This window comes from Falco naumanni, chromosome 4, assembly GCF_017639655.2.
Source record: "Falco naumanni isolate bFalNau1 chromosome 4, bFalNau1.pat, whole genome shotgun sequence".
NCBI classification, from domain to species: domain Eukaryota; kingdom Metazoa; phylum Chordata; class Aves; order Falconiformes; family Falconidae; genus Falco; species Falco naumanni.
The window spans coordinates 52,096,461-52,121,587 of NC_054057.1; the positions used below are offsets into that span (position 1 = coordinate 52,096,461).

At 37.3% G+C, this 25,127-nt stretch overlaps 1 protein-coding gene across 1 annotated transcript in view; it reads left to right on the forward strand.

Annotated features, from left to right (window-relative positions):
• Window positions 1-25,127, forward strand: part of PTPRN2 (protein tyrosine phosphatase receptor type N2) — a 665,321-nt gene that overhangs the window by 214,161 nt on the left and 426,033 nt on the right. The window contains exon 5 of the mRNA XM_040589330.1: window positions 23,126-23,243. Coding sequence (XP_040445264.1) covers window positions 23,126-23,243 — 118 coding nt within the window. The remainder of the gene's footprint in view (window positions 1-23,125; window positions 23,244-25,127) is intronic.

The window sequence follows — 25,127 nt, forward strand, 5'->3', positions numbered from 1 at the left end:
GAATCTCACAGTAATCACTGATAATACCAGACCAGCGGCTGCTAGCACCAATAAATATGATACTTTACCATTTTGAACAAGCAGTATGATAACAACCCAGCTTACTCCATACTATTGGAGCTCTGCTGTTCCCTTAAGCAGGAGATGGCCTTTGGATTTAACTGCTTGGGACTGTTTGGAAAGGCTTGTATTGTCCAGGAAAGGTGTCTGTAATCTTGCAGTGGGGCTAGTGCTCCAGCTTGTATCCAACACTACAGTTTCACCCAGGTAAACAGTTACTGCAGTACCTGCTAGATACTGAATTGAAAGTTACATTAGTGCAACTTGGACTGTCAATTTAATAGGAACATTTTCTTAACGTGTAGTGTTCAGGAGTCCCTACATCACGTCACAGTCAGCAGGTCAGGATATGAACCTTAGCATGAGTCCAGATAGTTGGGCTTATGTTAAGTTACATGCGCACTTGAAAGTGCTCCATGCAGGGGCTTGAGCAGCCAAAGCCTGTCATTGCTTCCTGCTGCTTCTAGGAAGGCTGCACTCAGAGAAACTATTATTAAAAGAAAAACAACTCACGAATCACTTGCAGCCGAAATAACTTTTTAAAAGTGGGGTTAGCAGATAGATACAAAAAGTGTTAATTCTGTAAGTAATGTGTTACAATTAGAAATCATCATTAATTAATCACACTCATTGACAGAATGAGGTATTTTCTTTGTGTCACATCCGGGTGTTCTCTTACTTATATTTTTATAACTTGCAATTACAATTTATTACTTTCCATAAAAATTATGATTTTCAGGCATCCTAAGTTAAATGAATGATTCAATAATTTAAAACTGAGTATGTTATCTTTGAGGACTGTGAAAATGAATTGCACATTGTTGAATTTATAATGCCACTCTTGTGGATAACTCGGTCCCTGGGGAAGCTGTGAGCAGCACTGTCGCAAAGAGAGGAGAGGAGAGGTTGCAGGGTACAGATATTTACTTCTCTTATATTTATGGCCTGATAGTCAGGGAGGCTGAGTGTTTGAAGGTTCAGCTGAAGTGGATCGAGTTGAAGGTGTTTCCCCAAAATCAAATCTTCATATATATGTTCACAGTTGACTAGTGGTAAAGAAAAGTTAAAGCAGAGAAATACGGGCAGGGAAAAGACTCAGGCATGAGAGGAGTCTTGAGTTGTGTGAAGTTAAATGTGGTCTGGCTTTTTGTATCCTGATTGATCAGAGAGATTCCCTTTTTCTCTGAGTGGAAAATTTAATGCAGGTTTTGGAGAGAAATGACCTGCTGTCCTAGACCAAAGTCAATGCCAGGGTGGTACTGTGTGACAGCTTGGACTTTAATCTGTTTGTCTGACTTTTACTCCTTATGCAGGAGGTTTAGATGCTTTAGCATCCTTGGGGTGGCAGGCAATGTTTAGATGTAGGGTACTGTGTTATTAGCAGTAGTATTGCTTCTATTACTCATTTGCAGGGATTGTTCTGCCATTCTTGACCACATTCTGATGATTTTAGGAGGTGAGTTAAATGGAGTGCACTGAATTTGTCGGAAACAGGACCAGTTTCTGTGTAATTTCTGCAAATTCATTTTGTTGTCCCTGATTTTTTTTCTCAAACCCTTCAACTAACCCAAAACATTAAAAATCAGATGCTTTGTCATTATGCTTCATGTAAAAATCAACAATTATGTGTCAAATAGGCAAGTATGAAGATGTTGTAGCATGATGACACACAAGCTATTAATTTTTGGTGATCGAAACACGTGTGCCCATACATATGTATTTAATCTCCATGTTGTTTCTCAGTTCATGATCACATATTCAGGATTTTTTCTTTGATCTTTAAGAGAAAGGGAAAGCTGAGGCTTTTGGCAAGGGCTGGGAAGGTAGCAAAACTAATAATTGAGGGGCTTGAATATGAAAATTACCCTTGTGTCTCCTCCTTTGTCTAAAAGAGGAAGTGAGAAGATTTTTATCACACATGGATACTGTCACCTCCTTTGTTGAAAAGAGAATAAATATCCTGCCTAAATTCTTAAAAAAAAAAAAACCAAAAAAAACCCAAAACCTTCAGCTGAAAAATATACTTTATTCCCTTTTCAAATTAGTCATTTCTGCTACGCATGGCATCTCCTGCTTTTCAGTACCTTAATTGAAACTCTAATAATTGATGCCACCTTTACATATTTATTTCCTGTAGAAATAGTTTACACAGAGTCACCGATTCGGTAGATAAAAATAGCATTCTGGTCATGGGCTTCTCTCCTCGACTTGTTGTGATGATAAAAGTGATTTCCTGTTAAACAGGCAGCCCGGGACTGCAGCTACATGTGCATGAAGCTTCTGATTTACAGGGGTGCTTAGCACCCTGAACTCTGGTTTAATTCAGTGGGAGCTTTAGCACCAATAAATTAAAGTCAAGTATGTGTTTGAACATATTTTATATACTGTATGACAGGTTCTGATTACTTTCATTGTTGGATAAACTCAAGCCTGCATTTTTTTTCCCCTTACTAAGTACTTTGTGATGTTTCTCATGCATATATAAAGTAAGGAAAAAACACAAAAGCAATTCCCCTTCCCTAAAGCTCCTGCCCTTCTTATTCTATATAGGTGATTTAGCCTTTGCTTTAATGCAAACAATAGCATAAGGTACAGAATGTTTTTGATAGGTTCAGCAGTGTTTATCAATGCATTTAACTTAGCAAAGTGGCACTGGTTTACTGTATTGTAACCAAGCACAGAAATTGCTTAGAGAGTTATGCCTATTTTTGATAGTGCAGATCTTGGAGCCACAGAAAATTCTTGAGACATCAGTGTTTGTGATAATTAGGTTAAACAGGGTATGTGAGGCAATCAAATGGTCATATGCATGAGTGAGCTGATATACAGAAGATATAATATCATTAACCACCGGAATATCCATGTCCAAGTAAGAAAAATACCAGGACAATTAATGAGCAGGAGCTGCACACAAGAAGTCTCATTATTACCCAGTACTGTATATTCTCTCTGTGTTTTATAGACAATAGTTATGATTAATAATAATAATAATAATAATAATAAAAACCTTCTGAGGACTGCAAATCAAACGTTCAGAAGGCAGACAAATGTAATTCTGGCATTTCCTGCACTGCCTTCATTCAGCAGCTTTGTGCTTGTGTGTTACAGTCCAGAGTCTGATTATATGATCGCATACGATTTTTTTTCCACATAATCCCTGCATCGTTTAGTGCACAAGGAGAACCTATTCTTTGGATCACCTGGGATCTGAAATAGCTCCATTTGCAAGCTGATAGTTTAAACTCCTAGCAACCCAGACATGCCTACATAACCACCAAGCTTATCTAAGGTCTTCTGTCTCAGGAAATAAATTAACCCCTTCAATCCGAATAGCTACCCATGAAAAAGAAGAGAAATCAAGTCACACATTATTTTTATTTAAAAACATTGCAGTTATTTACTGTTTTTCTACAATTTCAAGTCTCATTAATCTCTTACATATTTATTGGCAGTAGAGTGTGAGCATGAATGAGTGAGATGTCATAAATGGATTGCTGTCTATTTTGTTTCCTTTGAAAACTGTAGGTTTTATTTATTGTTATGAAAAAGAAGTGATTCCATGTCAAACTTGGACTGCCACATGGAATACATGAGCACAACTGCCTTTCTGGGAACGTGTTAAACCAAAGCAGTGTATATTCCTGAATTGAGATTTTTAATAGGAAATTTAAGTGGTTTTGAAACCCTAGTTACTGTGAATGCTGGAGGGAAGGAATGTGTTACTGTATCTACTTCTGAGCTGGATTTTGAGAGAGAGTCTGCATGAGTCGTCAAAGGTGCCTGTGTAAGATGTGACCTTTTCAGTTCGTATTTATTATGTCTTCCCAAATACACACCATAGCTGTACAGTGCCTGTCAACATTACATTTGGTGAAACTGGCTCTTTGAACGGAAGAGTTCTCTTTTAATCCTTAAATACTCTCCTTCTGAAGCTGCCCCCCCAAAAACAAAAACAAAAACAAAAAACACCGTGAAGAAAATTGTAAGAAGGAGAGGAAAAAATATGTTGGAACCTTCTTTCCCCTCCTTTCTTTTCCAAAATCCTTCCTCCTATTACCTTACACTTCTCCTTGTGATCTATTCTTTTTTATTTCAGTTTGTTCTTTTGAGGGCTTTTTTAATAAATGAAGTGCAAGTATCCCATCTCCAATAAAATACAGTGCATTTATCCAGTGTTGTACCAACACTGTGTAGTGCACCTCCCTTCCCAAAAGTGTCTTATCTATAACATCTGGTTGCTGCTGCCCATGCTGATTGTGAAAGAAGGTATCAAAACATTTTCAGTTGTTCAATACTTTTGGTGTCTCCTCCTAACTTCCAAGGCTCTAATTATAGCCCTTAAGCTGTCACTGGGCTTGGGTGTCTACAGCAGGATGAACATAAAGGGATCAGAACCATGGACAAGAAATCATGAAATGTGTATTAAACCCGTGGAAAACATGGAAAATAACCTGTGGTATAACTCTAAGTACCTGATCAGCATGCCACCCTATTCCAACTCGTGACATACACTTGTTTGGTGAAGACTTGTCTCAAAGCTGAATTCAATGGCTTTATCCCTTCTGAATTGAATGGGGCATTCCCTTCTCTCTCTGCAATTTAAAAAAGTAAGCAGTAATTGTAAATACAGGATATGACATCCTGTGAAGTGAGTAGTCAGGATTGGCTAGGTTTCGATTCTGAACAGGAACATTATGGAAACTAGCTTTTAACAAATGCTGGTAGGGAGTATGAAAACTTACTACATTTATCTGAATGCTTGAAAGGAAATAATATCAGATGGTCTGACTTGTGTCATTGCAGTTTCTCAAATCATTCATTTACATCAGGCTATTGACATCTTCACAACGGTGCAGTTGGTGTTTATGGTAGTGTGTCCTTCCTAAATCCCCACTGCAAAAATAGTTGTCCCCAGGTCGGCTGGATCTCATCTTGTCTTGAGCAACCTCATCTATCTTACTGTCTTGCACTGCTGCAGACAGGGTGGAACAGCTCTGAGCACGACTGGACTCTGATCAAGGCCTTTGGGCAATCCCATAATGTTTCCAATAAATCAAAATAAACTGGCTGGCTGCTCTTTCATGTCCTCTCATTGTGCTGTATGTCCCGCTTGAAATGTGAGAAAATCTTTCATGGATTGAGTATTTTGGCAGGGAAACAAAAATAGCCTCCAGATCCCTCAGGTAGCAAGTCTGAGTGATGGGATTACAGCTGGAAGGGGTTAAGCTTGTGGATGGCTAGGGAAGCTACACAAATGCTGGGGGAAGAAGGAACCATAAAGGAACACAAGTTCTTGATCTTGTGACTACGGAGCACATCCTCTAGTGTATGGTTCCAACAGGAGTGCTAGAGCCACCTTTTCTGTTAAAGAGCCCTTTTTGCTCTCCACAAACATTACCAGAGAATGGGGAGACCAATGCACTGGCTACAGCCTATGTGACTTTGGTCTTCATCTTTTATTCATCTATGAAAGAGTGACAATTGGCCACCTGAAACATCCTCCGTAGTCCTTGTGGGCATACTTCAAATGGGATGTTAGTGCAGATAAGTAAGCAGCAGCATCTGTACATTAAATGCTCTGTGAACCTCATCGTTCTTTGCTTTGCATGGGCTTCACACTGTTGTGGCTATATGGGGTGGAAATTAGACTGCTCTTATTTTCTCATGTATGAATCAGCAGATAGTCCTATTTTTCATCTCTCATGGAGCAACTGGAAAGAATAAGTTCTCAAGTAAACATTCCCAAACTTCTTTTTTGTGTTCTCACTTTCTGCAAAAATTTCTGCAGGTCTAACAGCTGTATAATGTATAAATCATTATAAAAAAAGGCTTGAAAGGAACTTCACTGTTTATACTATAGCCTCCCTGCCCTTTAGCAGTGATAAAAACTGAAAATACCAGTGCATCTTGAATTCAAAGGAGAAAAAAAATAGATGAGAGATCATAAAGGGGTAACGTGGTTCAGCTAGACTCAACGTTTGGAATATTAAGCAGATTTGACCCATGCTGAGAAGGGTCTGAAGAGCAAATTCTTCTCAGCACCATCTCTTATGTCAGGACCCTGATTAACAAAGACATTTAAATAATGTCACCGCACTTCATACAATTTGAGCCTATTTTCTCTTTTGTATAGCTTGTGAATGTAATTTTTTTTTCTTGCCATATTTGACCCCTGTCTCCTAATAGTGGCAGGCAATGATACTTTGAATTATTATGCCGAATATGAATGTAAGCTTCAAACTAACAAAGCTTTGGCTCCTTTCCTGATGAAAGCACAATTTTGCAGTTGCTTTAAATATTATAGTTCTAAGTCTTCCATTGCTACTTCTACTAGGGATTTCTCAGTGAATTCATTAGGAGTGTCTGTTTTCATAGCCTGGCTTGTACAAATAAGAAGCAGGGATTTGAAAGTTCAGGGTATATCTTGCTGTGCTTAAGCTGCAGCAGTGTTACATATGCTGAACCTGTTTTTATGTTACTAGTGAGGAATAATGCAAGCTGAACTCTGAATTCCCTCATTAGAGGTTTAAGTCTCTAAGGCTAAAACTAAGGCTAAGTTTTGATATTTGTTAACAGAATCCTGTGTGAATTAATATTTTCCAGGGGGCACACAGAATTTTGAAAGAACAATTCTAGAAAGATAAAGGTAAGGAAAAGCCACATGTGTTTTCCAGGCATGTGAAAATAATTTCAAGGGTCAGTGGCTTCACAGTTGGAATTAACGACATGGTAACAGAAAGAGGAAGAGGAGAAAGCGACTACAATTTTTTGTGTGTAATGCGGAGAACAGTGATGTTGAGGGAATGTCCCTAATGAAATAATGATGTTTCTAGAAACACTGGCTTTTCCTCTTCATTACAGGGTGTTTTGGTGTTTGGGGGTTTTTTTGTTTGTTTGTTGGATTTTTTTTGTTGTTGTTGTTTTGTTTTTTCCTTGCAAACCTACTTAATTTGATCTGTCTCTAGATGGAGAAGAGGTAGAGGAGAAATGAATGGACTAAACCCGTCAGGTCTATTTCAAACTATATCTAGAGATTCAGGGCACAACAAACTTCCTATGATGATAATTTCATCTTTAAAGTGGTTTTCTACCTTTCTGGTTTTGGAAGAATGGAAATGAAACTACTGTTCATTTGATTGATACATCTGAAAATGGAAGTGATTTTAGCAAGAACTTGTTCTTCCCTTACTGAGTATCTAAATCAGAGTTCGCCCAAAGCCTCTGTGCTACATTTCGAGGTAGTCTGAACTGTAGTGAGTGACTGCCAACTGTCCAGATGGAAACTCTAAATCAGGCAGCAGATGAATGTGGGATTGCCTCTGCAAAAAATAACATTTTTCAATTGTTTTGCAGATTAGGAACCTGTCATACTTCATCTCTGTCACACAGTCCTAAACATGTTGTAAGGAGTTACGGGAAGGAGACTGAAGAATTTAAGATGACTAAACACAATATGTAATAGGAAATTGCTCCTTATTTAGGTTTTGTTGCAATTCATACTACAAACAGGTTGTGGTTTTTCCCTCAAGCCTTATTCTAACCCCTTAATTCATTGCACTTAGGGAACATTAAAAAATTCCCCAAATTATTTCAAATCAAGGCTGTCAGATATAGTTGTATGGAACCAGAGCCACAAAGCCTGAGAAGATGCATACAGATAATAATTTCTTCCAACAGGTTCTCACTTCATTGTCACCTAGCGAGAGAAAGTGGGTGAAAGGGCAGGTTTCCAGCATCTTGACACCTGCCTTTCAGTAGTTTTCAGACTGGGGGGCTGGAATCTTCCCTTTTATCAGTTGACCTGTCTTCCGAGTTGGTGGATGAAAAGAAAGACTCTTTGCATTATGCATTTGAAAACTTTTTTGCAATGTGTGATGCTTTTGCCAATATTTAGTGGCTGCCTATAGTCCACCTCTCCTGCAAAGATCCAAAATATCCTGCTATTGTTGCATTAAGATAGCTAGCTATTTAACAAAGTGTACAGGAATTAGAGAGAAAGAAGTGGTATGTGTTTAAGTATTTTTTATAAGCTTTCCAAATCACTACTACAAATGCAGACATTAAACCCAAATCTAAATTGTAAGAGTGGTGGGTTTATCTTTTATTTAGAATAAAACAATGCTGTAATGTAACATTCACATTTTCTAAAGTCTCCTAGAGCACAATAAATCTCTTCATACCAACTACAACATACTGTCCCGAGGGATGTTACTAAATAGAGTAAATTTGCTGACTTAGATTATTCATCCTACCTGTATGTCTATCAAATACTGCTATAAAGAATGGGAAAGCATTAGAACTGCTTTTTGTTTGGGTTTTGGTGTTTTTTTTATTTGTTTTGGTGGTGTTTTTTTTGGTTGTTTTTTTTTGTGTGAATGTTTTGTTTAACTTGAAAATAAAAAGTAGCAAAGAATCTTATAATCTTTTTGTCCTCCATTTTCCTGGATGTGTGCTTGAGAAGTCCTTTTTTGCTCATCATGACCATTTGGGCTGTGGAGTGGGTTTTTTTTTTGCTTTTGAACTATTTCCATTGCAAAGCCAGTTTTCCATTTTGAGACAATTTGGCAGCCATCAATAGACAGAGAGTAATTTTTGTTATTTTTTTTTTACTGTGATGACTTTAGCAATAAGCAGAAGGTCTTGATATGAATCAATTTTTTTCCATTTTACTTTGTATTTTATCAATGAATATTGCCTCAAGATTTCATCTACCGTTAAAATGTCATCTCTGTGACAAACTCTGCCAATTATTTTATGTTTAATTAACATGTTCAGCACCATTTGAGAGTGAAACAAGTGTAGACATTGCTAAAAAGAAAAGAAGTGCTGGTTAGAGAGGGAGGAGCATGGAACGTAGGTGGGGATCAAGTCAGGAGAACCACATGTCCAGTTTCTGCCCAGAAAAGATCCTTATAGAAGTGAGCGGAGGTTGCTGCAACCCTGACTGTCTGTGTAGGGTGTAAGGTGCTGTGGGGATTAGAGCTCTGAAGGAGAGACATTCTCCGTTCTCGGTCTCCATGGATTCTCTTTATCTGGTCTTTTTCCTTGCACTGTGCTGACAGCACTTCTCCTTAGGGAAATTCCTCTGACTGAGAAATCCACCATGGGCAAAAAGATGATATACCTGTGGTTCTGCCATAGAAATGTGTCATTGTACTAGGCCAGTTGATACGCTCTTGAAGAATACTGTTCGCTGTATAATTCAGAACACTGAATAGACTACCCCATACTCTTTTAAACCACGGCTGTTACAAAACCAGCTGGAAAATGAGGACATTGCAATGCTTTCCTTGGAAAAGCATTTGAGTTGTGTCATGTCAGGCATGACAGCAAATCTGGACTGTGCTGGTTAGCAGAGCAACTCTGCTTTTTGGAGATGGGCATCCCACTGACACTGAGCAGACTGTTCCACAATTCACTGGTGGCATTCAAGAAGTTAAAGTAGATATAATTTTTTTTACTGTATTGCTCAGTTTTTGTATTTCAGTTCTCTTTGAACTCAAAGATATAATAAAAAAAATATCAGAATTATCATCCAGAAAATGAAGAGTGCGTACTTAGGAAACACAAATAAAAATACAGCAGACAGTATTGCCTGATGTTATGCCAGATTAATGTCTAAAATTTTTTGAATTAGGTATTGTAAATGTATATTTTGATTTTTTTATTTATTTTATATTGATACTTACTTCAAAAGTATTATACTTTTGATATATTGATATTGATAGTTATTTCAAAAGGTGCCTAATGGAATACTGGAACCATGTCAAAATCAACTGACAGCTTTTAGGTAAGATACGGAAGACAACTGCAAAATATTCCAATGCAGAATAGAAGTAAGTTAATGGGCTTTGAAGTACTGTATTTGATACAGCTTACAATCAAAGTCTAAAACAACAATAGACAGGCTTTCCTGTTTGTATTTAGCTTTTGACTTCAGAGTAACTTTTCCTTTCTTTCCTTGGTGCTTCTGGTAGATTGCATGTGTGCTTTACACCACATGTGTTTCTGAACAGGTTTTTGGAATTTGGACTCAGATCTAAACACGTGAATTCTTCAAGGGCAAAGGCAGCATCACTTGTCATTGATTCTGCTGAGCATTTAAGAAGAAGTGACATTTACCAGGGCTTGTTTTGAAGATTTATAAATGCAATATAGATTTGGCAAGAATAGCTGCTTCAATAAATGTTGTGCTGTAGCATGTATGCATGGGCTTTACCACCAGCGGGTTCACTAGCACTTTGTCATCCAAGTAAAAATAAATATTCAATAAACAATTTATTAGGTATGTGAGTTCACTTCTGCTTCATTCCACTTGGAAAGACTTGACATCTGTTGCCTACATAGTGTTATTAAGGACACAATGAAATGAAGACAAATTAATTGTGGAATTGTCAAAACTATGTCAAGGAAACTTTTCCCTGGCTACAAAAATAATGCAAAGAATAATAGAAGAAGGGGTATGTCTAGGCTGTATATGAGGGTGTTTGGCATAATAGATAGGGGTAACCAAATCATAATACATGAGTGGAAGGTATTCTTTCATGAGCCTGACTTCTGTTTTGACAAAAGTGCTTTGCATTTCTTAGGTGGCATTTGAAGAACTTACAATAAAAGTAAATAGGATTTACAACCATTACAATCCTCATTTGGACTACCAGATTTGTGTGACATGGCATTAATGTGAATGATAACAGGAGTAATGAAAAAATTATGTACTGCTTCCTATTCCTGTTAGCAGCGCAAGTCCAGGTAGTGTGAGGAGAGTGGGAAGGGATCTGTTTTACCTTTGGCAGTGCAACAGTTACTTGAGTTCCCATGCAGGAGTGTTTCCTTCCACCCATCCATCCAACCACAGCTTGCAAAGCCCCATGCCATCAAAGGCTACACAAAGAACTGGAGCAAAACCTGTTCTGGGCAACTGTCTAGCTAAACTTCAGCGGTGCTGATGGAGAGGGAGATTATTGTAACATGTTTATCTACACAGAATAACCCAACAAAATAAACTGCTCAGTCTCTAGGAGAGCCATGGAAAATAAGGGGCCTTGCTTCTGTGTCGGGTACCCTCATGGGATTCTGGGTGACATTTGAATGTGTAGGAGAGGTGCTTTGGCAGCAGGGATGCCGGGCAACTGCAGCACACCTTGCAGCCTTGCTGCTCGGGCAGCTGAAATCTGGTGTGTTGAGACAATCTTATTTAGCCTCAGCTGTAATGTGAGAACACAGATAAACACACACACGTGCGCACCCCCCACCCCCCACCCCCACCCCCAGTCAACAAGACAGATTTTTTCCTAAATACAGAATGGATGTGGAAAGAGAGACTTATTTGGTTTTGATGACATATCAATGTGGTATAGGACTATCTTTGTGGCAACCTTGGAAATCTTGACCAATTCTAATGTACTTTCAAGCAAACAGGGTGATCAAAAACTATCTGAGAAACACCGGATACCTTTAGCTTTTAAAGCTGTAAAAGCTTCAGGGGCATACCTTGGTACTGCGTATAGCGAAATGAATCAAACCTGACTGACTGCTGAATATAATGTAAAGTGCAAAACTAGTCTTATTTGTCTGTCAGAACAGACGACTTCAGTTTATATGTTTGAACCTTTGGCATTTAGTAAAGAAGTAATTGACGGAAGAAAACACTATCTTATGTCATATAATGTAAGTAAAGTAAAATCTATATCTATAAACATAGTTTATCTTATATAGAGACCTAAGAGTAAATGGTGACTAGGAATAGCAAATTAACAATAAATCATTGACTTTTCAATGCCCCATATTTCTGTTTTATTTGTTGTAGTACATAGACCAAGTTAATCCTAGCTTCTACTCTACTCCTTGCAACCAAACCAATAGTCCTGAAGTATAAAATAAAATTATTGTTTTTCTAGAAAAAAGAGTATTTTTTTTCTATTTGAAAGTGCTAACACTGTGTGAGTTACTATGAATAAGGAATGCCAGATTAAGGTCAGATCTGTAGCATGTAAATGGGTGAAGCAGGCCATTTTCAGTAGTTTATTCTCTCATTCCTTTCCAAGATTTGTGCCTTTTGGGGCCATCAAATCAAACATTTTCTAAATAGATTGCCTTGCTGAGCTACAGATTTGGGGAACTGAACAATGAGCATTTTGGAGTGAGAAAAGTGCAATTCTTCTCATTTTCATTCTGATATTAGGAACATCTAAAGAGGCGTGTATAGAGCTCTTGGATACCTTAGCTGTTGGATACACTTACAGGGACATTTGCTCATAATTTCATGACTAAGAAGCAGAAATCTGGTCAATGGAACAGAGATCTTGCATTAAATAACAACATACTTGTAAAACACATGGATAGCTTGGCTTTTTAAACTCTGTGTCTTTTGTTGAGCATTAGGTTAAACTGCTATGAAAGCAATCAGGTTGGTTGCTGAGATTTCATTTATCATGACTGTTATAAACAGAGGGATAACACTGCTGATAATTAAGGCTGCATTACTTTTCCCAGTATTATTTATATGTCTATTAGAGTAGTTTATAGATGAACAGAATAATCAATGTTCCTTTCTTACTTATGCATCTCTTAAAAAGAATTAATATGCAGGTTTTGTTTTCTTAACATGGGAGAAAAATGCATGTGACATTTAACCAGGATACCCTGAGGAAGTGGAAAATAAGGCACATGAATGTTCCACCACATCAAAAGTATGGTAATAGGTAGCAGTTGATTATCTAGAAATATATCAATATTTCTTAAAGCTGGCAGCCACTGATCAGGAGACTTATCTTCTGTAATAATACTAAGTGAAAGAGAGAAATATGAGCTATACCACCAATGTATTTTAAATGCTTTTTATTGCTGGTTCACTTCAGTGTTTGCTCTAAAGGAGGTTTGCTGCTTTGTATGCTGTTCAGAACTGCTGATGGACAAATTTCTGGAATGAATGGTATTTTTGAAAATATTTTTGGTTCCTTGATATTAGTTGCTGATCCTTAAATAGTAGAAATACACTGAAGTTAAGAAAAAAAGCACCTCCCTGCCACTTAGGTAATGACACATTGCTGTAGCTCTTGGTGAACTCTATTCTTGTCAATGCTTGCTGTTTATGCTGGCCAAATTCTACAACATTCAAATGCTTCACAAAATGCAGTACAACTTTAACCCTTGAAACTGGGTTTTGTTGTGTCTGTGTTGCAGGTAGAGTCAGTTTGTGTCCCATTACAAGTTGAAGGGCAGATTCAAAAGAAGGAAAACATGCTTTTGGTCCTCCCTCCTGGTGCTTGCTCCTCTGTGGCTCAGCCTGCAGGTCCAGGCTACACATCAAACCATGGTCTTTGCCCCGAGGAAGTTCACGGTGGTTCATATGGAGCACAGTGGGCATAGCAGTTCTGCACGGTTAACGTTAGACCTTGGTGGCATGAAGTTAGTGGAGCTATTTAGTGGAACTATTTCAGAACATTCTTGTTTTAGCTGAACATAGAACATAGAAAGGTAAAGTTGCTCCCAAGAACAGTTGGAAACTTATATTCCCTCTGTATGTTTTATTTCACTGTTATGTCATCATTGCATGTTTTGAGGCATTTTGTTAATGACAGTTTTTAGTAAATGACATTTAAACCTAGTATCTCTTGATGGTGATGAGCAAAAAGTGATGAAGCTTTTTGAAGTGATTTGTTATGAATGGGCATCAGCTGGAACCCTGCTCACAAAGACTCAAATTTTAGGGGCTCTAAGTTCATATCTGATTGTTCCAGATCTTTCAGTGTCAGTATTTTAATTCATCAATGGTCTTGTTAAAAAAATAATTCAGAGATTTTAAAAAAATCTGCTTTTTAGTAGCATTGTGATACATCGTGGTAAAACTGAATCACAGCTCATAGCATGGCATTTTTTAAGTATTCAGAGACATCAACCCCAGAAGGCAGTAAGGAAGCTAGAAAGAACTAGAAATCAGAGTGCATGTAGCTGACAAATCATCAATGTGACTTCGTGAATCAGCATTATATGAATTGTCCAAAGATGTTATTAAAGCTTAGTGAGGTATTATCTCCATGAAACAAGGGAGGGAAAATGAACACCAGGTAGGAAATCATTTCAGTCAGAGCTTATCTAACTAAATCATTTCTATTATTGGCTAAAATAAGTTAAATTGCCTCATTTTTACCCACGGACACCAGCTAAGTACATGGGCAGACACTGTACCTTAGCTGACGAGTGGTGCAGTAATTTGTTAATTGTAATCAGCTTGTAAATCAGAGCCCTGAAATGCAAAGACTAAAAATGCTTAAATGAAAAAAATATCTGTCCTGCAATGTAAAGTGCCTTGCTGTTGCAGTTGTTGGAAGGTCAAAACTCAAAAAGTTTATGTGCACAAGAGAATAAAAAAAAAGATAATTCAAATACTCCTCTGGCTGAAAATGCCTTTCAGGGCTGCGCAAATTCACGGTGTATTTTCTGTACACGGGGGGAATTAAAACTGAAACCTGAGGAGCACTAATCAGGTTTTTGGGAGAGCAGTGTGACCTGCAGATTGTTCATCATTGCTTCAGGCAAACAGGCTTGGCTAACGTACTTCCCTGGAAAACTCCTGGCTTTCAGCCACCAAGATCTTTACAAGATTCCAAAGGGAACCCTAACTTCTGCAACTGCTGTGCTTTTATTAATAGTAATAGCAACAATAACAATAATTGTTATTGTTGTTACTGCTTTAGAAAGAGACTGTACAAATGCATGTGATATATGGCCTTTTCCTGGAGGAATTTACAGTCCAAGAGAAGTGGCTTAAAAGTGGAAAATGAAGGCTATGGTTCCAAACAAACTATATAGAGGCTTTCTGCTTATCATCTAAAATAAAAAAGTATTACCTTTTTCCTGCTTTAATTTGTATTGCTTTTCACGCAGAACAGAGCATGGTGAGTAGGAGACCAAAGGCCCTCGCTAGGGAAAGTGTTTCAAGTATGTCAGATTTCCCTGCGTGATACGCTGTGAAAACCCTGTAGAAGGCTTTGCTCTGACTCATTCTAACGTTCCCTCTGTACTGCTGGTACAGTGGTCTGTGCATCAGTCTTAAAGACTTATATTCAGAACCAAATGTGGAGATGCATTTGCATCTGCAGCCTTTGCTGTGCTGCCCAGTTTGGCACTCCCCTATATTGACTTCGCTTGTGCAATTGAAAGCACTCCTCTGACAGCTGAAAATTGATTTTTCACAAACATCAATGAGAGTTCAGCAGTTACACAAAATGGGGGTGAGAACCAATACGTGGAGCTGAAAGAACACTTCTGCTTGTAGACATTTAAAAATACATGAAGAACTGTAGATCTGAGATGAATTTGCTAGAATATGTGTAACCTGTATATCCACTTAATTTTCTATACTTATTGAAATGCCAGGGCGTTTCTGAACAATTCTACCTTGTTACAGGTGATGTTTTAATTCCCAGACTGAAGGCACTTCAGAATTCCTTTCCCAGAAACTATATTTTTCATGAAAATAAGGCTGTCATCCTACTGTTAGCATGAAATGGAATGGATAAAATAAAATGAGAAGGAAGACCTGCTGATTTTATATGCATTGTTAACTACTATTTGGACAATATCTCCATTCTTAGCATTGTACAGTCTAGCATTACAACCAATTTCTGCATACTAAAGAGATCCTGCATTATGAGTTGAATGAATGATAGTTTAGAGTGGTGTACAACATCTCAGAAAGGAATAATAAGGTAGAAAAGGAAAGAGAAGGGAACAGAAAAAAATGAAAGATATTTCAACAGAAAATGAAACCTCACCACTTCTTATTCTAAAAGGAGATTTCAGAGCATTAATGTAGTAAAAAGAGCTGTCTTGCAGTGTAGAACTAATGTCAGGCTTTTGGAGTTAAATCTGAAATAGTCACATGCACTTGGATGTGATTGTCGGCTAACACAGGTGGGTTCAAAGCTCAGTGAAACAAGCAAAGCAGTCTCATCTTTATTTTAGTATCACTATTTTGGGTGCATGTGAATATTTCCTCATGTTCATGAAAACTTGGGCTGAAAGCGCTGAGGAAATATCTGTGCATAGTCCAGGGTCAGAAGGAAATTGAGAAATAGAAGCTGCACCTTTATTGCTCACCATATATTACATTTGATTGGTTGTTTTTTATAAATATGTCACAGCCTAGACATCACAGAGAGCCATTCAAGTTAAAGATGCAACTGAACCTGAGTTAAATTAAAGTTGAACAATAATGTAAAGTAACTACTCAAGAAGCCCCCTTTTTGCATATCTTCATTCCTAAAAAGCATTTCTGTGAATGGAACCATCTGCTTTCAGGTTGAGGGTCATCAATTTGTGAAAAGGATTATATAACATGGTGAATAGCATGGGATTTATCTCAATGATTTGGGAAGTATTTTCTGCGTATCCATTCTGTTCTTGTCTTTGGAAAGTAGCCTATTCTAGTTGGTAGTTAGATGATATATTTTGCATTATCATATTATTCTTTTATTACTATCAGCTCCAGTGGCAGAAAAATCTTATGTAACACTTAGAAAATTTCTCTTGTATAAACCAATTATTTGTAGCTGCCTACAAGAGCTGAAATAAAGGTAAGAAAACATTGCATACTGAGTCCCGTGAGAGCATTTTATAATCTCCTTGGCAAATGAAGCACTCATTTGGCTTTTTCAAATAATAGAAATTCCAAAAAAACTGAAGAGAAAAGCCTTCCCTACACCTTCTGGGATAGTTACTTAGAGTAAATTAAAATCAGAGCTGTAAGCAGATCATGCTAGTAATTTAATTCTATGGAGATTATCACTTTTATGTATAATAAAACAATATATGAAAATTTGAAACTGTAATCCTTAGGCAGCCCTTTCATCTGTTCATTCAAATGGAAGCTATTTGCTTGTGAGTGTGAGTGAATTGCTGCTGAATGCAGCGACTAAAATTCTTGCATATTATAAAAATCTCACTAGAAGCTCCAAAAGATGGCAACAAACTCACCGATGCAAATCTGGTACTCAGAACTGCTGCTGGGGAATGCAGTGGAAAAGGGAAGGAAAAAACAAAAGCTCCTGAGGATTTCCAGGAGAGAGTGACCACAGTTCCTGCTGAAATGGATTGAACAAGAGTGGTGAAGACTGCTTATAATTCTCAGTTGTTCTTCAAATACAGTCTATACCAGATTTTCTTTTCATCTAGAAGACAATACAGTGTTTAACCAGAGCAAACACATTTAATTAGAGTAAGTTTTCGTGTAAGTGTAGCGCAAAACTGTCTTGACAGATTTTCTTCCAATTTTGTAGAAACCATCCTTAGTCTCACTTTTCAGAACAAACGAATATTCCAAGCCAAAGTTCCAGGGGAATAAAAGGTTTTGGTTTAAGAGGTGGGTTTAACTTCTCTCTTACTTTTTTTTCCATAACCTGCCATTGCAAATTGTATTGCAAAATTGCTTTGGGAAGAAGTTATGGTTTTCTTTTCTTGTAAGAGGAAATGTCAGGATTTTATCTTTTGGCTGCATTTTTAGGTAGAAAATACAGCAGTTGAAAGAATTAATTTTGTTATACACAGAGCAAACTCAGCATTAAAGCTGCAATTTCTACTTAGCCAGTGCTGAAACATGTGAACCTTATTGGGTATGTCCTTGAGCTCTGAAAATGGAGGTCCGGGATGAGAACAAGTGCAGCTCCTCTGGAGAATGTGGAAAGGCAGTTTGCAGAAAGGCATGTCTGTACGTTGACCTGTCTGTTGTGAAAATAGGGAAGAAAGCAAATCATTCCAAATTCTGCAGCCGTTCTGACAGCTAAAGTAGGCATTAACAATTTGCAACACATGGCATGGGGAATGAAAGTCTCTGAGCTCTACAACTGAGAGTTTCCTGGCTGAAATGAAGTAGCAGTTGAAGGTAGTTCAGTGAAAAAACTATTGTATCATCCACCGTGTAGGGACAAAATAATGTTACCAAAATCGGGGGAAAAAATAATGTCACAACTCAAAAATAGTACATGTTCTGGCTTCAAGTCTGAAAACTTCTGAGGTTTTTTGGCCTTTATACAGTGATTTTCCTGACAAAGGCAGATCAAGTTTTAATATATAGGTTTCTGCCAATATATAATAATCTCCTGCCACTTTGAATGGCCTTGGTACAATAAAATAACTTTGTTGCTAATATATTGATGCAGAAAAATAATGTTGGATTTCAGTCTTATAGTGTTAGCCTGTCAGACACAGGTTTTGCTAGATTTGCCTGCAGAGCCCTATGCAGCCTCAGCCGGGAGAGTCAGGAAAAGGGTCACAGCACAAGCAGGAAGATTTGCACAGCCAAATATTTGGGCAGTGAGAACTGTTGTTTCTGTAAATTGGGCTCTACTGATTTATACCAGAACTCCTTTGCAGAGTTAAAGAGCTGATGTTTTTCTTGCTTAGCCTTCAGAGGGGGTGAAGATTATTTGTATGAATAATTCCGAACTAAAATAAGTTGAGAGAGAAAAGCAGCAGATTAGTGTTTTCAACAGTTGGTAATACAATTTACATGCATGAAAGATGTGGTCAGGTACATTTGAAGAGACATCGAGTTTCTCTAAGATGAAAAACAGTCAAAATCAAAGGAAAGAATGCCATTACTTAGAAAAATTGAACAGCCAAGAGAAGGAAATACATATTTGAATTCTGATTATCTTTCAATAATTCTGTGTAATTGGTAGAGCAGCAAAGCTAATTAAGCAAGTTAAAAATGAAATTGTATGATAAATGTGAAAACAATTTTGACTTTCATTTTGGAGAAAGAAACTAATATCACCTTCACCAGTGTGAATCTGTGAAAAATATTTTCTTCACTATTTACACTGCTTGCTTTTGATTTGATATCAATTAATAAAATAATTCTTATAGTCTGTGTTGGCATAGTCATTGCTAAGTGTTGAACATAATGGGGACCTAAACAATAATAATTTCATTATTATTTTTGTAGTCATGGGTAATAATAATAATTAATTTTGCTGTAGAAAGAAAAGATCCCAGGAGATACATGATGATAATAAGGAAAGACTGCGTTGTATCTGGAGCACCTCATTGGTTTTGATGTGCAGGTTGGGTTTAGTAAAGGTCTTAACGACTTGTCTTCACTGTCTCTACATCAGTATTCCCTTTCTACATACATTTAGATTATGGAATATCAATTACAATTAAAGAAGAATTAAACCTTGGGCTCTGACACCACTGAAAAGTGCTACTTTTTTGTGGAAAATTTGTATCAATGGCAATTTTTGTGGAGTCCTCTCCTATCAATGCTCTTCAACTGAGAGCAATTTTATATCTGCTGCTGTTGTTGTCGTAGTATTTGCGTCACTCCCATGTCTGCTGGACTCCTCTTTTTCCTTGGAATTGCCTGTCTGTGGGAATTCACGGTTGGGAGACACAGGTCCAGGGCAGACCTGCAGCAGGAGGGATGGTTAATCAGGGGTTGGACATCCCCCATACCGTTCCCCGTTAGTGACATGGAAGTAATGCGTGTACAGGAGCACTGCTGTGATCCTGCTCAGCCGGTGGAGATAAATTGTAATAATTGGGTCGTGAGCCAGGAGCTGGCGCTAGGTGTGACGGCAGAGACAAAGGGAACAGGAAATCGCCATACGGCGTCATATGCTCCTTCTCAACCTTAATTCTGATTGCAGCTGTCAGTGTGGCATTATGGTTCCTGAATGTGCTGTTTTATTGAGCTCAGTGTGTGGGAGAGATTTTTTTTGAAGCTGGAACAATGCTGGAAAATGATTGGCATAAGGTTAGCTTTAGATGCATTGTCGTTCCTGAGATAGCTGCTTAAGAAACAGGGATATTAATTTATTGACAAGAGGATTTTTGAATTAGTTAAAATTTGCATTTTTCATCCATGTCTTGTTCTAATTCTTATGTGAGTTAGAAGTGCTAGCAGATACAGTTGAGAGGGCATATTCCCTTAACTCTAGTTTCTTAAGCTCTGTAGCAAGTATTCTGTTTCAATCTCACCTTTTTTACTCTCTTTTAATGCAACAGTTGTGTTCTTTTACAGTATTAAGGATGGTATATTTGCACTGGTTTCAAATACGTTAGGAGAAAATGCTAAAGTAGTGCTGCAGGAGACAGAAAATACACCAAAGTTAACAAAAGGTACACCATCATCACGACCATTGAGAACTGGGATTGCAGTGGTTTCTTATGTCTTTTTACCAAAAACTTTGTTTTGTGGAGGCATGAAAACCTAAGCATTGAACCCTCTGTCTGCAGCCAGTTATATTGCTCAGGACTGAGAGAAGTGAGCATCCTGTCTGTACACAGGTACCTCACATAACTCTTCTTGCTTTAATTTGTACAAAACTATTCAGAGTAATCCTGTGTATTTTTCTTCAAAGTTTATGTTATGTATTGTGTACTTTTTAGCCTTTAATAGTGCTAGCATTGGTTTAGAGTTACAAAGTGAAATGGTAGTGATTTTGGACACATATTTAATAAATTAGTAGCTTTATGGCTATGCTAATTATTTTAATATATATGTATTTTGGCTGAACATCTTTTGTGCACATTCTTCTAAACTTGAATGTTATCTTAGTTTCTCCTCCCACATGAATTTATAAAAAAAACCCAGAAATGTGTAGTGCTAGGCAGCAGAGAAGTAAACTTGAACATAAACTTTCATGTAAAAATAATTTTAATACACTACAACAAAATAGTCATAGGTGTGTGGTGACTCATTTTTGGGTATTCATGTAAGAACATACTATGAACATCCTTAGATTAAGATTTGTGAAATTATTTGAATCCATCTACTACATGGGACATTTGAAAAGGTGAAATTTGCATTTGGAAAGGATGAATCCGGTCTAAAAATAGCTTAGATAAAGATTCTTCCACCTCCCTAGGGTCTGAAGTAATTTACTGTAGCCATTAACATCTAGCATGATTTCAGGTGAAGTGTTTCATCAATAAACTTGAGTAACATTTTTATTTAAGAAAAGGAGAAAGGAGGAGCAAAAGCAGAGTGTCAGAGAGGTGTCAGAGGGCTTTTTTGTTTGTTAAAGCCATTCTAGACTGTTTATTAGTAGTATTTTCATTAATTTAAAAAAAAAATAATCTGAGATGCAGTCCACCTAAATCCTGCCCAAATGGGAACTTTATTTCCTAAAACTTGTCTAAATCTCAAAGAACAGCACAGTTTGAATTCTTCCTAGGCCTGTCTAAATCTTATACCCAACTTATTTAAGTATCTACTCCTTAGGCTTAAAATTTGGTAAATATTAAATAAAGTTTTATTTCTGCATTCTCAGAACTGTCTGCTTTGGCAGAATGGACAAATGTCATGCTTATAATTCTTTTTTACTTCTGGGATTAAGTAAACAGGCAATAAACTCCACCTCAATAGGGTGAAATAAACTGAACACATTCCTTTTTTTTAATAGCCCACTGAATACAGCACTCATCCAAGGAGCGAGGTGGCCAAGTTCTGGGTTCTGCTGAGACTGACTCATGATGCTTTAGCTGCATCTGAAGAGACTGCTCTATACCAACAGATCTGACGTTGGCTGCCAATGGTGATTAAATTTATAACATATGTATGAAATAGGGACTGAACCAAAAATCCCCTTTCTGAGGCTGATTCTGGCAGTGAGATACATCCCCTTTCATCTGGTGCTAGAGAGGATTTTGCTTTAGGTGGTTTCCTACAGGAAGATAGAGATGGCAGGGTAGCCATCTCTAGAACTTTTACCGGTACTGAATTGAGTGTTTTGTGGTGTTTTACTGTGCATGGCATAGAAGCAGAATTTCTCTTCAATTATGTAATATTTAGTTTTTTGATAATTACAGATAATTGCATGGGAAAGTTCTATGAACTGAAGTGTTACCGTAACATCTAAAATCTACAAATTGGGTAACAATTATGTTTGGAGTTACACCATTATTTCAAGTATAATTACTATGAGACTGGCAGTGCATGTAATTAGTAAGTAATCACTGGAATTTGTCCTCACAGTTGCGCTTCTCCCTTGTTGTAAAGTTCTTTGTCACGTTATAGTATAAAGATAACATCAGTTGACCTCCACATGTGTTATACTAAAACTCAAAATAGTATTTCCATTGCAGTATTAGCTCCTTAATGTTATAAAAGCATTGTTTCATGGAGAAAACAGAGAAGGTACAGTGTGCTGTGTATGGGGAAGAAGCAAAGCAACCTTTCAACAGATACCAGCTAGTGAGATAACTTTTCCATAGCTATCCAAACTCTTTTTTATATACTGAAGCTGGTTTGTAACTTGCTAAAATTCTATTGAAAGTTTTTCAGAACCTCCTCACATCATCTACTGCCTGCCTTCCATTGTAGGGAAAGTTTGATTAACATAATTTCACACAGAAGAGAAGAATTTGTAGTTCATTCTTGGGTTCCACTTTGTCCTGATTTCAGCTGGGATGGAGTTAATTTTCTTAGGAGCTGGTACAGTGCTGTGTTCTGGCTTTGATGTGAGACTTTTCAGTTCTTCAGGCCTTGCTAGGGAAAAGGCTGGAGGGGCACAAGGAACTGGGAGGGGATACATCCAGGTCTGCTGACCCAAACTAGCCAAAGAGGTGTTCCACACCATGGGACGCCATGCTGGGTGTGTATACCTGGGGGTTGGCCGGGGGAGCAGGTCATTGCTCAGGGACTGGCCGGGCATTGGTGGGTGGGTGGTGAGCAGCTGCCCCGTGCACTACGTGTTCCTTTCTTCCTTTCCTTCTGGATTTTATTCTTTCCCTTCCGCTTTTCATTATAACCGTTACTGTCATCATTGTTATTATTGTTCTTTCATTTATTTTTCCTTTTTCAATTATTACATTGTTCTTATCTCAACCCTCAAGTTTTACATTCCTCTCCAACTTTCCTCCCCACCCCTCTGGGTGAGGGGGGAGTGAGCGAGTGGCTGTGTGGTACTAAATTGCCAGCCAGGGTTAAACCACAACACACTTGGACAAAGCTTCTTTTTTCTTTTTTCTTTCTTTTAATATTATTTATATAAGATACATTTTTGCCAAACTTTAATAGTTTTGATTCTGTTTGATTGTTTGTTTCATTATTTATCAGGTTTTACCTGGCGAGACGATTATACACAGCATGTGATTGGTCAGGAACTCTCAACCATTCACAAAATACACATCAGGCACCCTGATATATTTACATCTGAAGGCTCTGACATGGGAAGGTAAGTCTTCAATGGTGGTTTTGCCTGGTAGGTTTTTGGGAGGGTTTGTGAATGATAAGAAATAGATAGGCACTGAAGCTGAATTAAACACATCACCAAAACCACTATCTATATGAGAAAGGAAAACCAGTTGTACAACAGCACAGAAAACACCAGACAGAATGAATGAAAACCCTCAACCCTGTTCTTCTGATTATCAGCAAATCAGGAAAACATACCTTCTGTTAATTTAGGTGTCAGAATTCAAAATATCAGGTCTTTTATCCCGTTTATGCAGTGTCTAGTGTCAGTTCAGTCTACTTATGAGCTCTACTTATGACTGGCTTAAAAAGGCAGACTTGTATAGTAGCTCGACCACAGGAGACATTTTATTCTGGAAAAAGCCAACAAAAAGAAACAAGAAGCATTGAATGACATCCTGGGCAAGTAATTGTATTTTCAAACTCATAGTCTTCCAAAACATAGCTGTAATTGATTTGAAGTCCATAGACTCTAAGCTTAATTGCAAAGTTTGTCCAGGAAGGAGAGATTCATGCAAGTTCCCATGACAGAAAACAGTGTTGGGACATTTTTATCTATTCTTTGCATTATAGAAGCTATTTTCCTCATGGCTTGAAAGATATTGAGGCGTGACTTAGTAGTTACTGGTGGCAAGAGGCACGTCTATAATTCTGTAGAATGTTATGGCTATAGGACCTGCAATTATATCAACTTGATACACAGATACACATATGTATTTTGTTATGTCTGGTTTGTCCTGCAAGCTTTTAAGTGCAACTCAATCACACATACCCAGAAGAAAATTTTAAAATGCATAAAATTTTAGGAACATTAAAAATGGTAAATTTTACTTTCTCCTGCATGATTTTAAGAAAAGCAATCTCAAAATTCATGAAATTAAAAGAAAATACTTTTTGTTAGAAAACTTTCTTCATAGTGGATCAAAGCTGGAACTTCTGGCTTTGATGGGCAAGATAAATGTTGGACTTTAGATATTCCGATACTGCAGTATGTATTTTGCATATACCGCAAAAAATTTCCTTTTCTAGATTTCTATTCTATGGAAATAAAGATGCTGTTTAACTGATACTTCAGTGGCTTCAGCTGCGTTTGCCTCTTTTGTTTAAATTCATAGAATCTGACGCCATATTTCACATTTTTGCTGATTCGAAAGTATTCCTTAAAATCACAGCACTATACATTTCAGGAGTACAGTAGAATAGAAATTTAACTTCTACAGAAGATACTGATCTATAGATTATCATAAAGGTGACAACAACATGCGGTTGAATCCATAAACACGTTTCTGCTGCTTAGATACACAAAATCTTAGGTACACAAAATGCTATTACTGTATGGATTACTCTCTGTACATGGTATCAGAAATTATTCTTAATATCTTCTGGGGGATTTTTTTTAGAATAAGTGTATCTGAAACTTTTATTCATGAGAGTAAGATAAAATAGGCCAGATTTCCATGAGATCAAGCCTGTATTCTGCAGTGTTCCAGATTCATAGTTACACAAAAATAAAAAGTACAAGAAGATATAAGAAATAATTTAGTTTTTAGACTGAGACTTCCTGTTGTGATCAGGTTTGAGCTGTTTTGCATTTTAGCTAGAACTATATGTTAAAAAAATAACCCATTTTGTTTATTGACACTTTAGGAACATCAGAATTTCAAATGTGTTCCACTTATAGCCATTCCTATTGTGGATAGATTTTCTGAAGTTACCAAGCTGTGCTTCTGAAAGCATTATCTTATGTGCCAACAGTTTAAAGCATTAATTGATTTTTCTTGTTGCCCATTTACAATATATTCTGTAGGTCAGGGAACAGTAGGAACTTTTCCTCTGGCACCTTGTAGATTCTCATCAAGTTTGC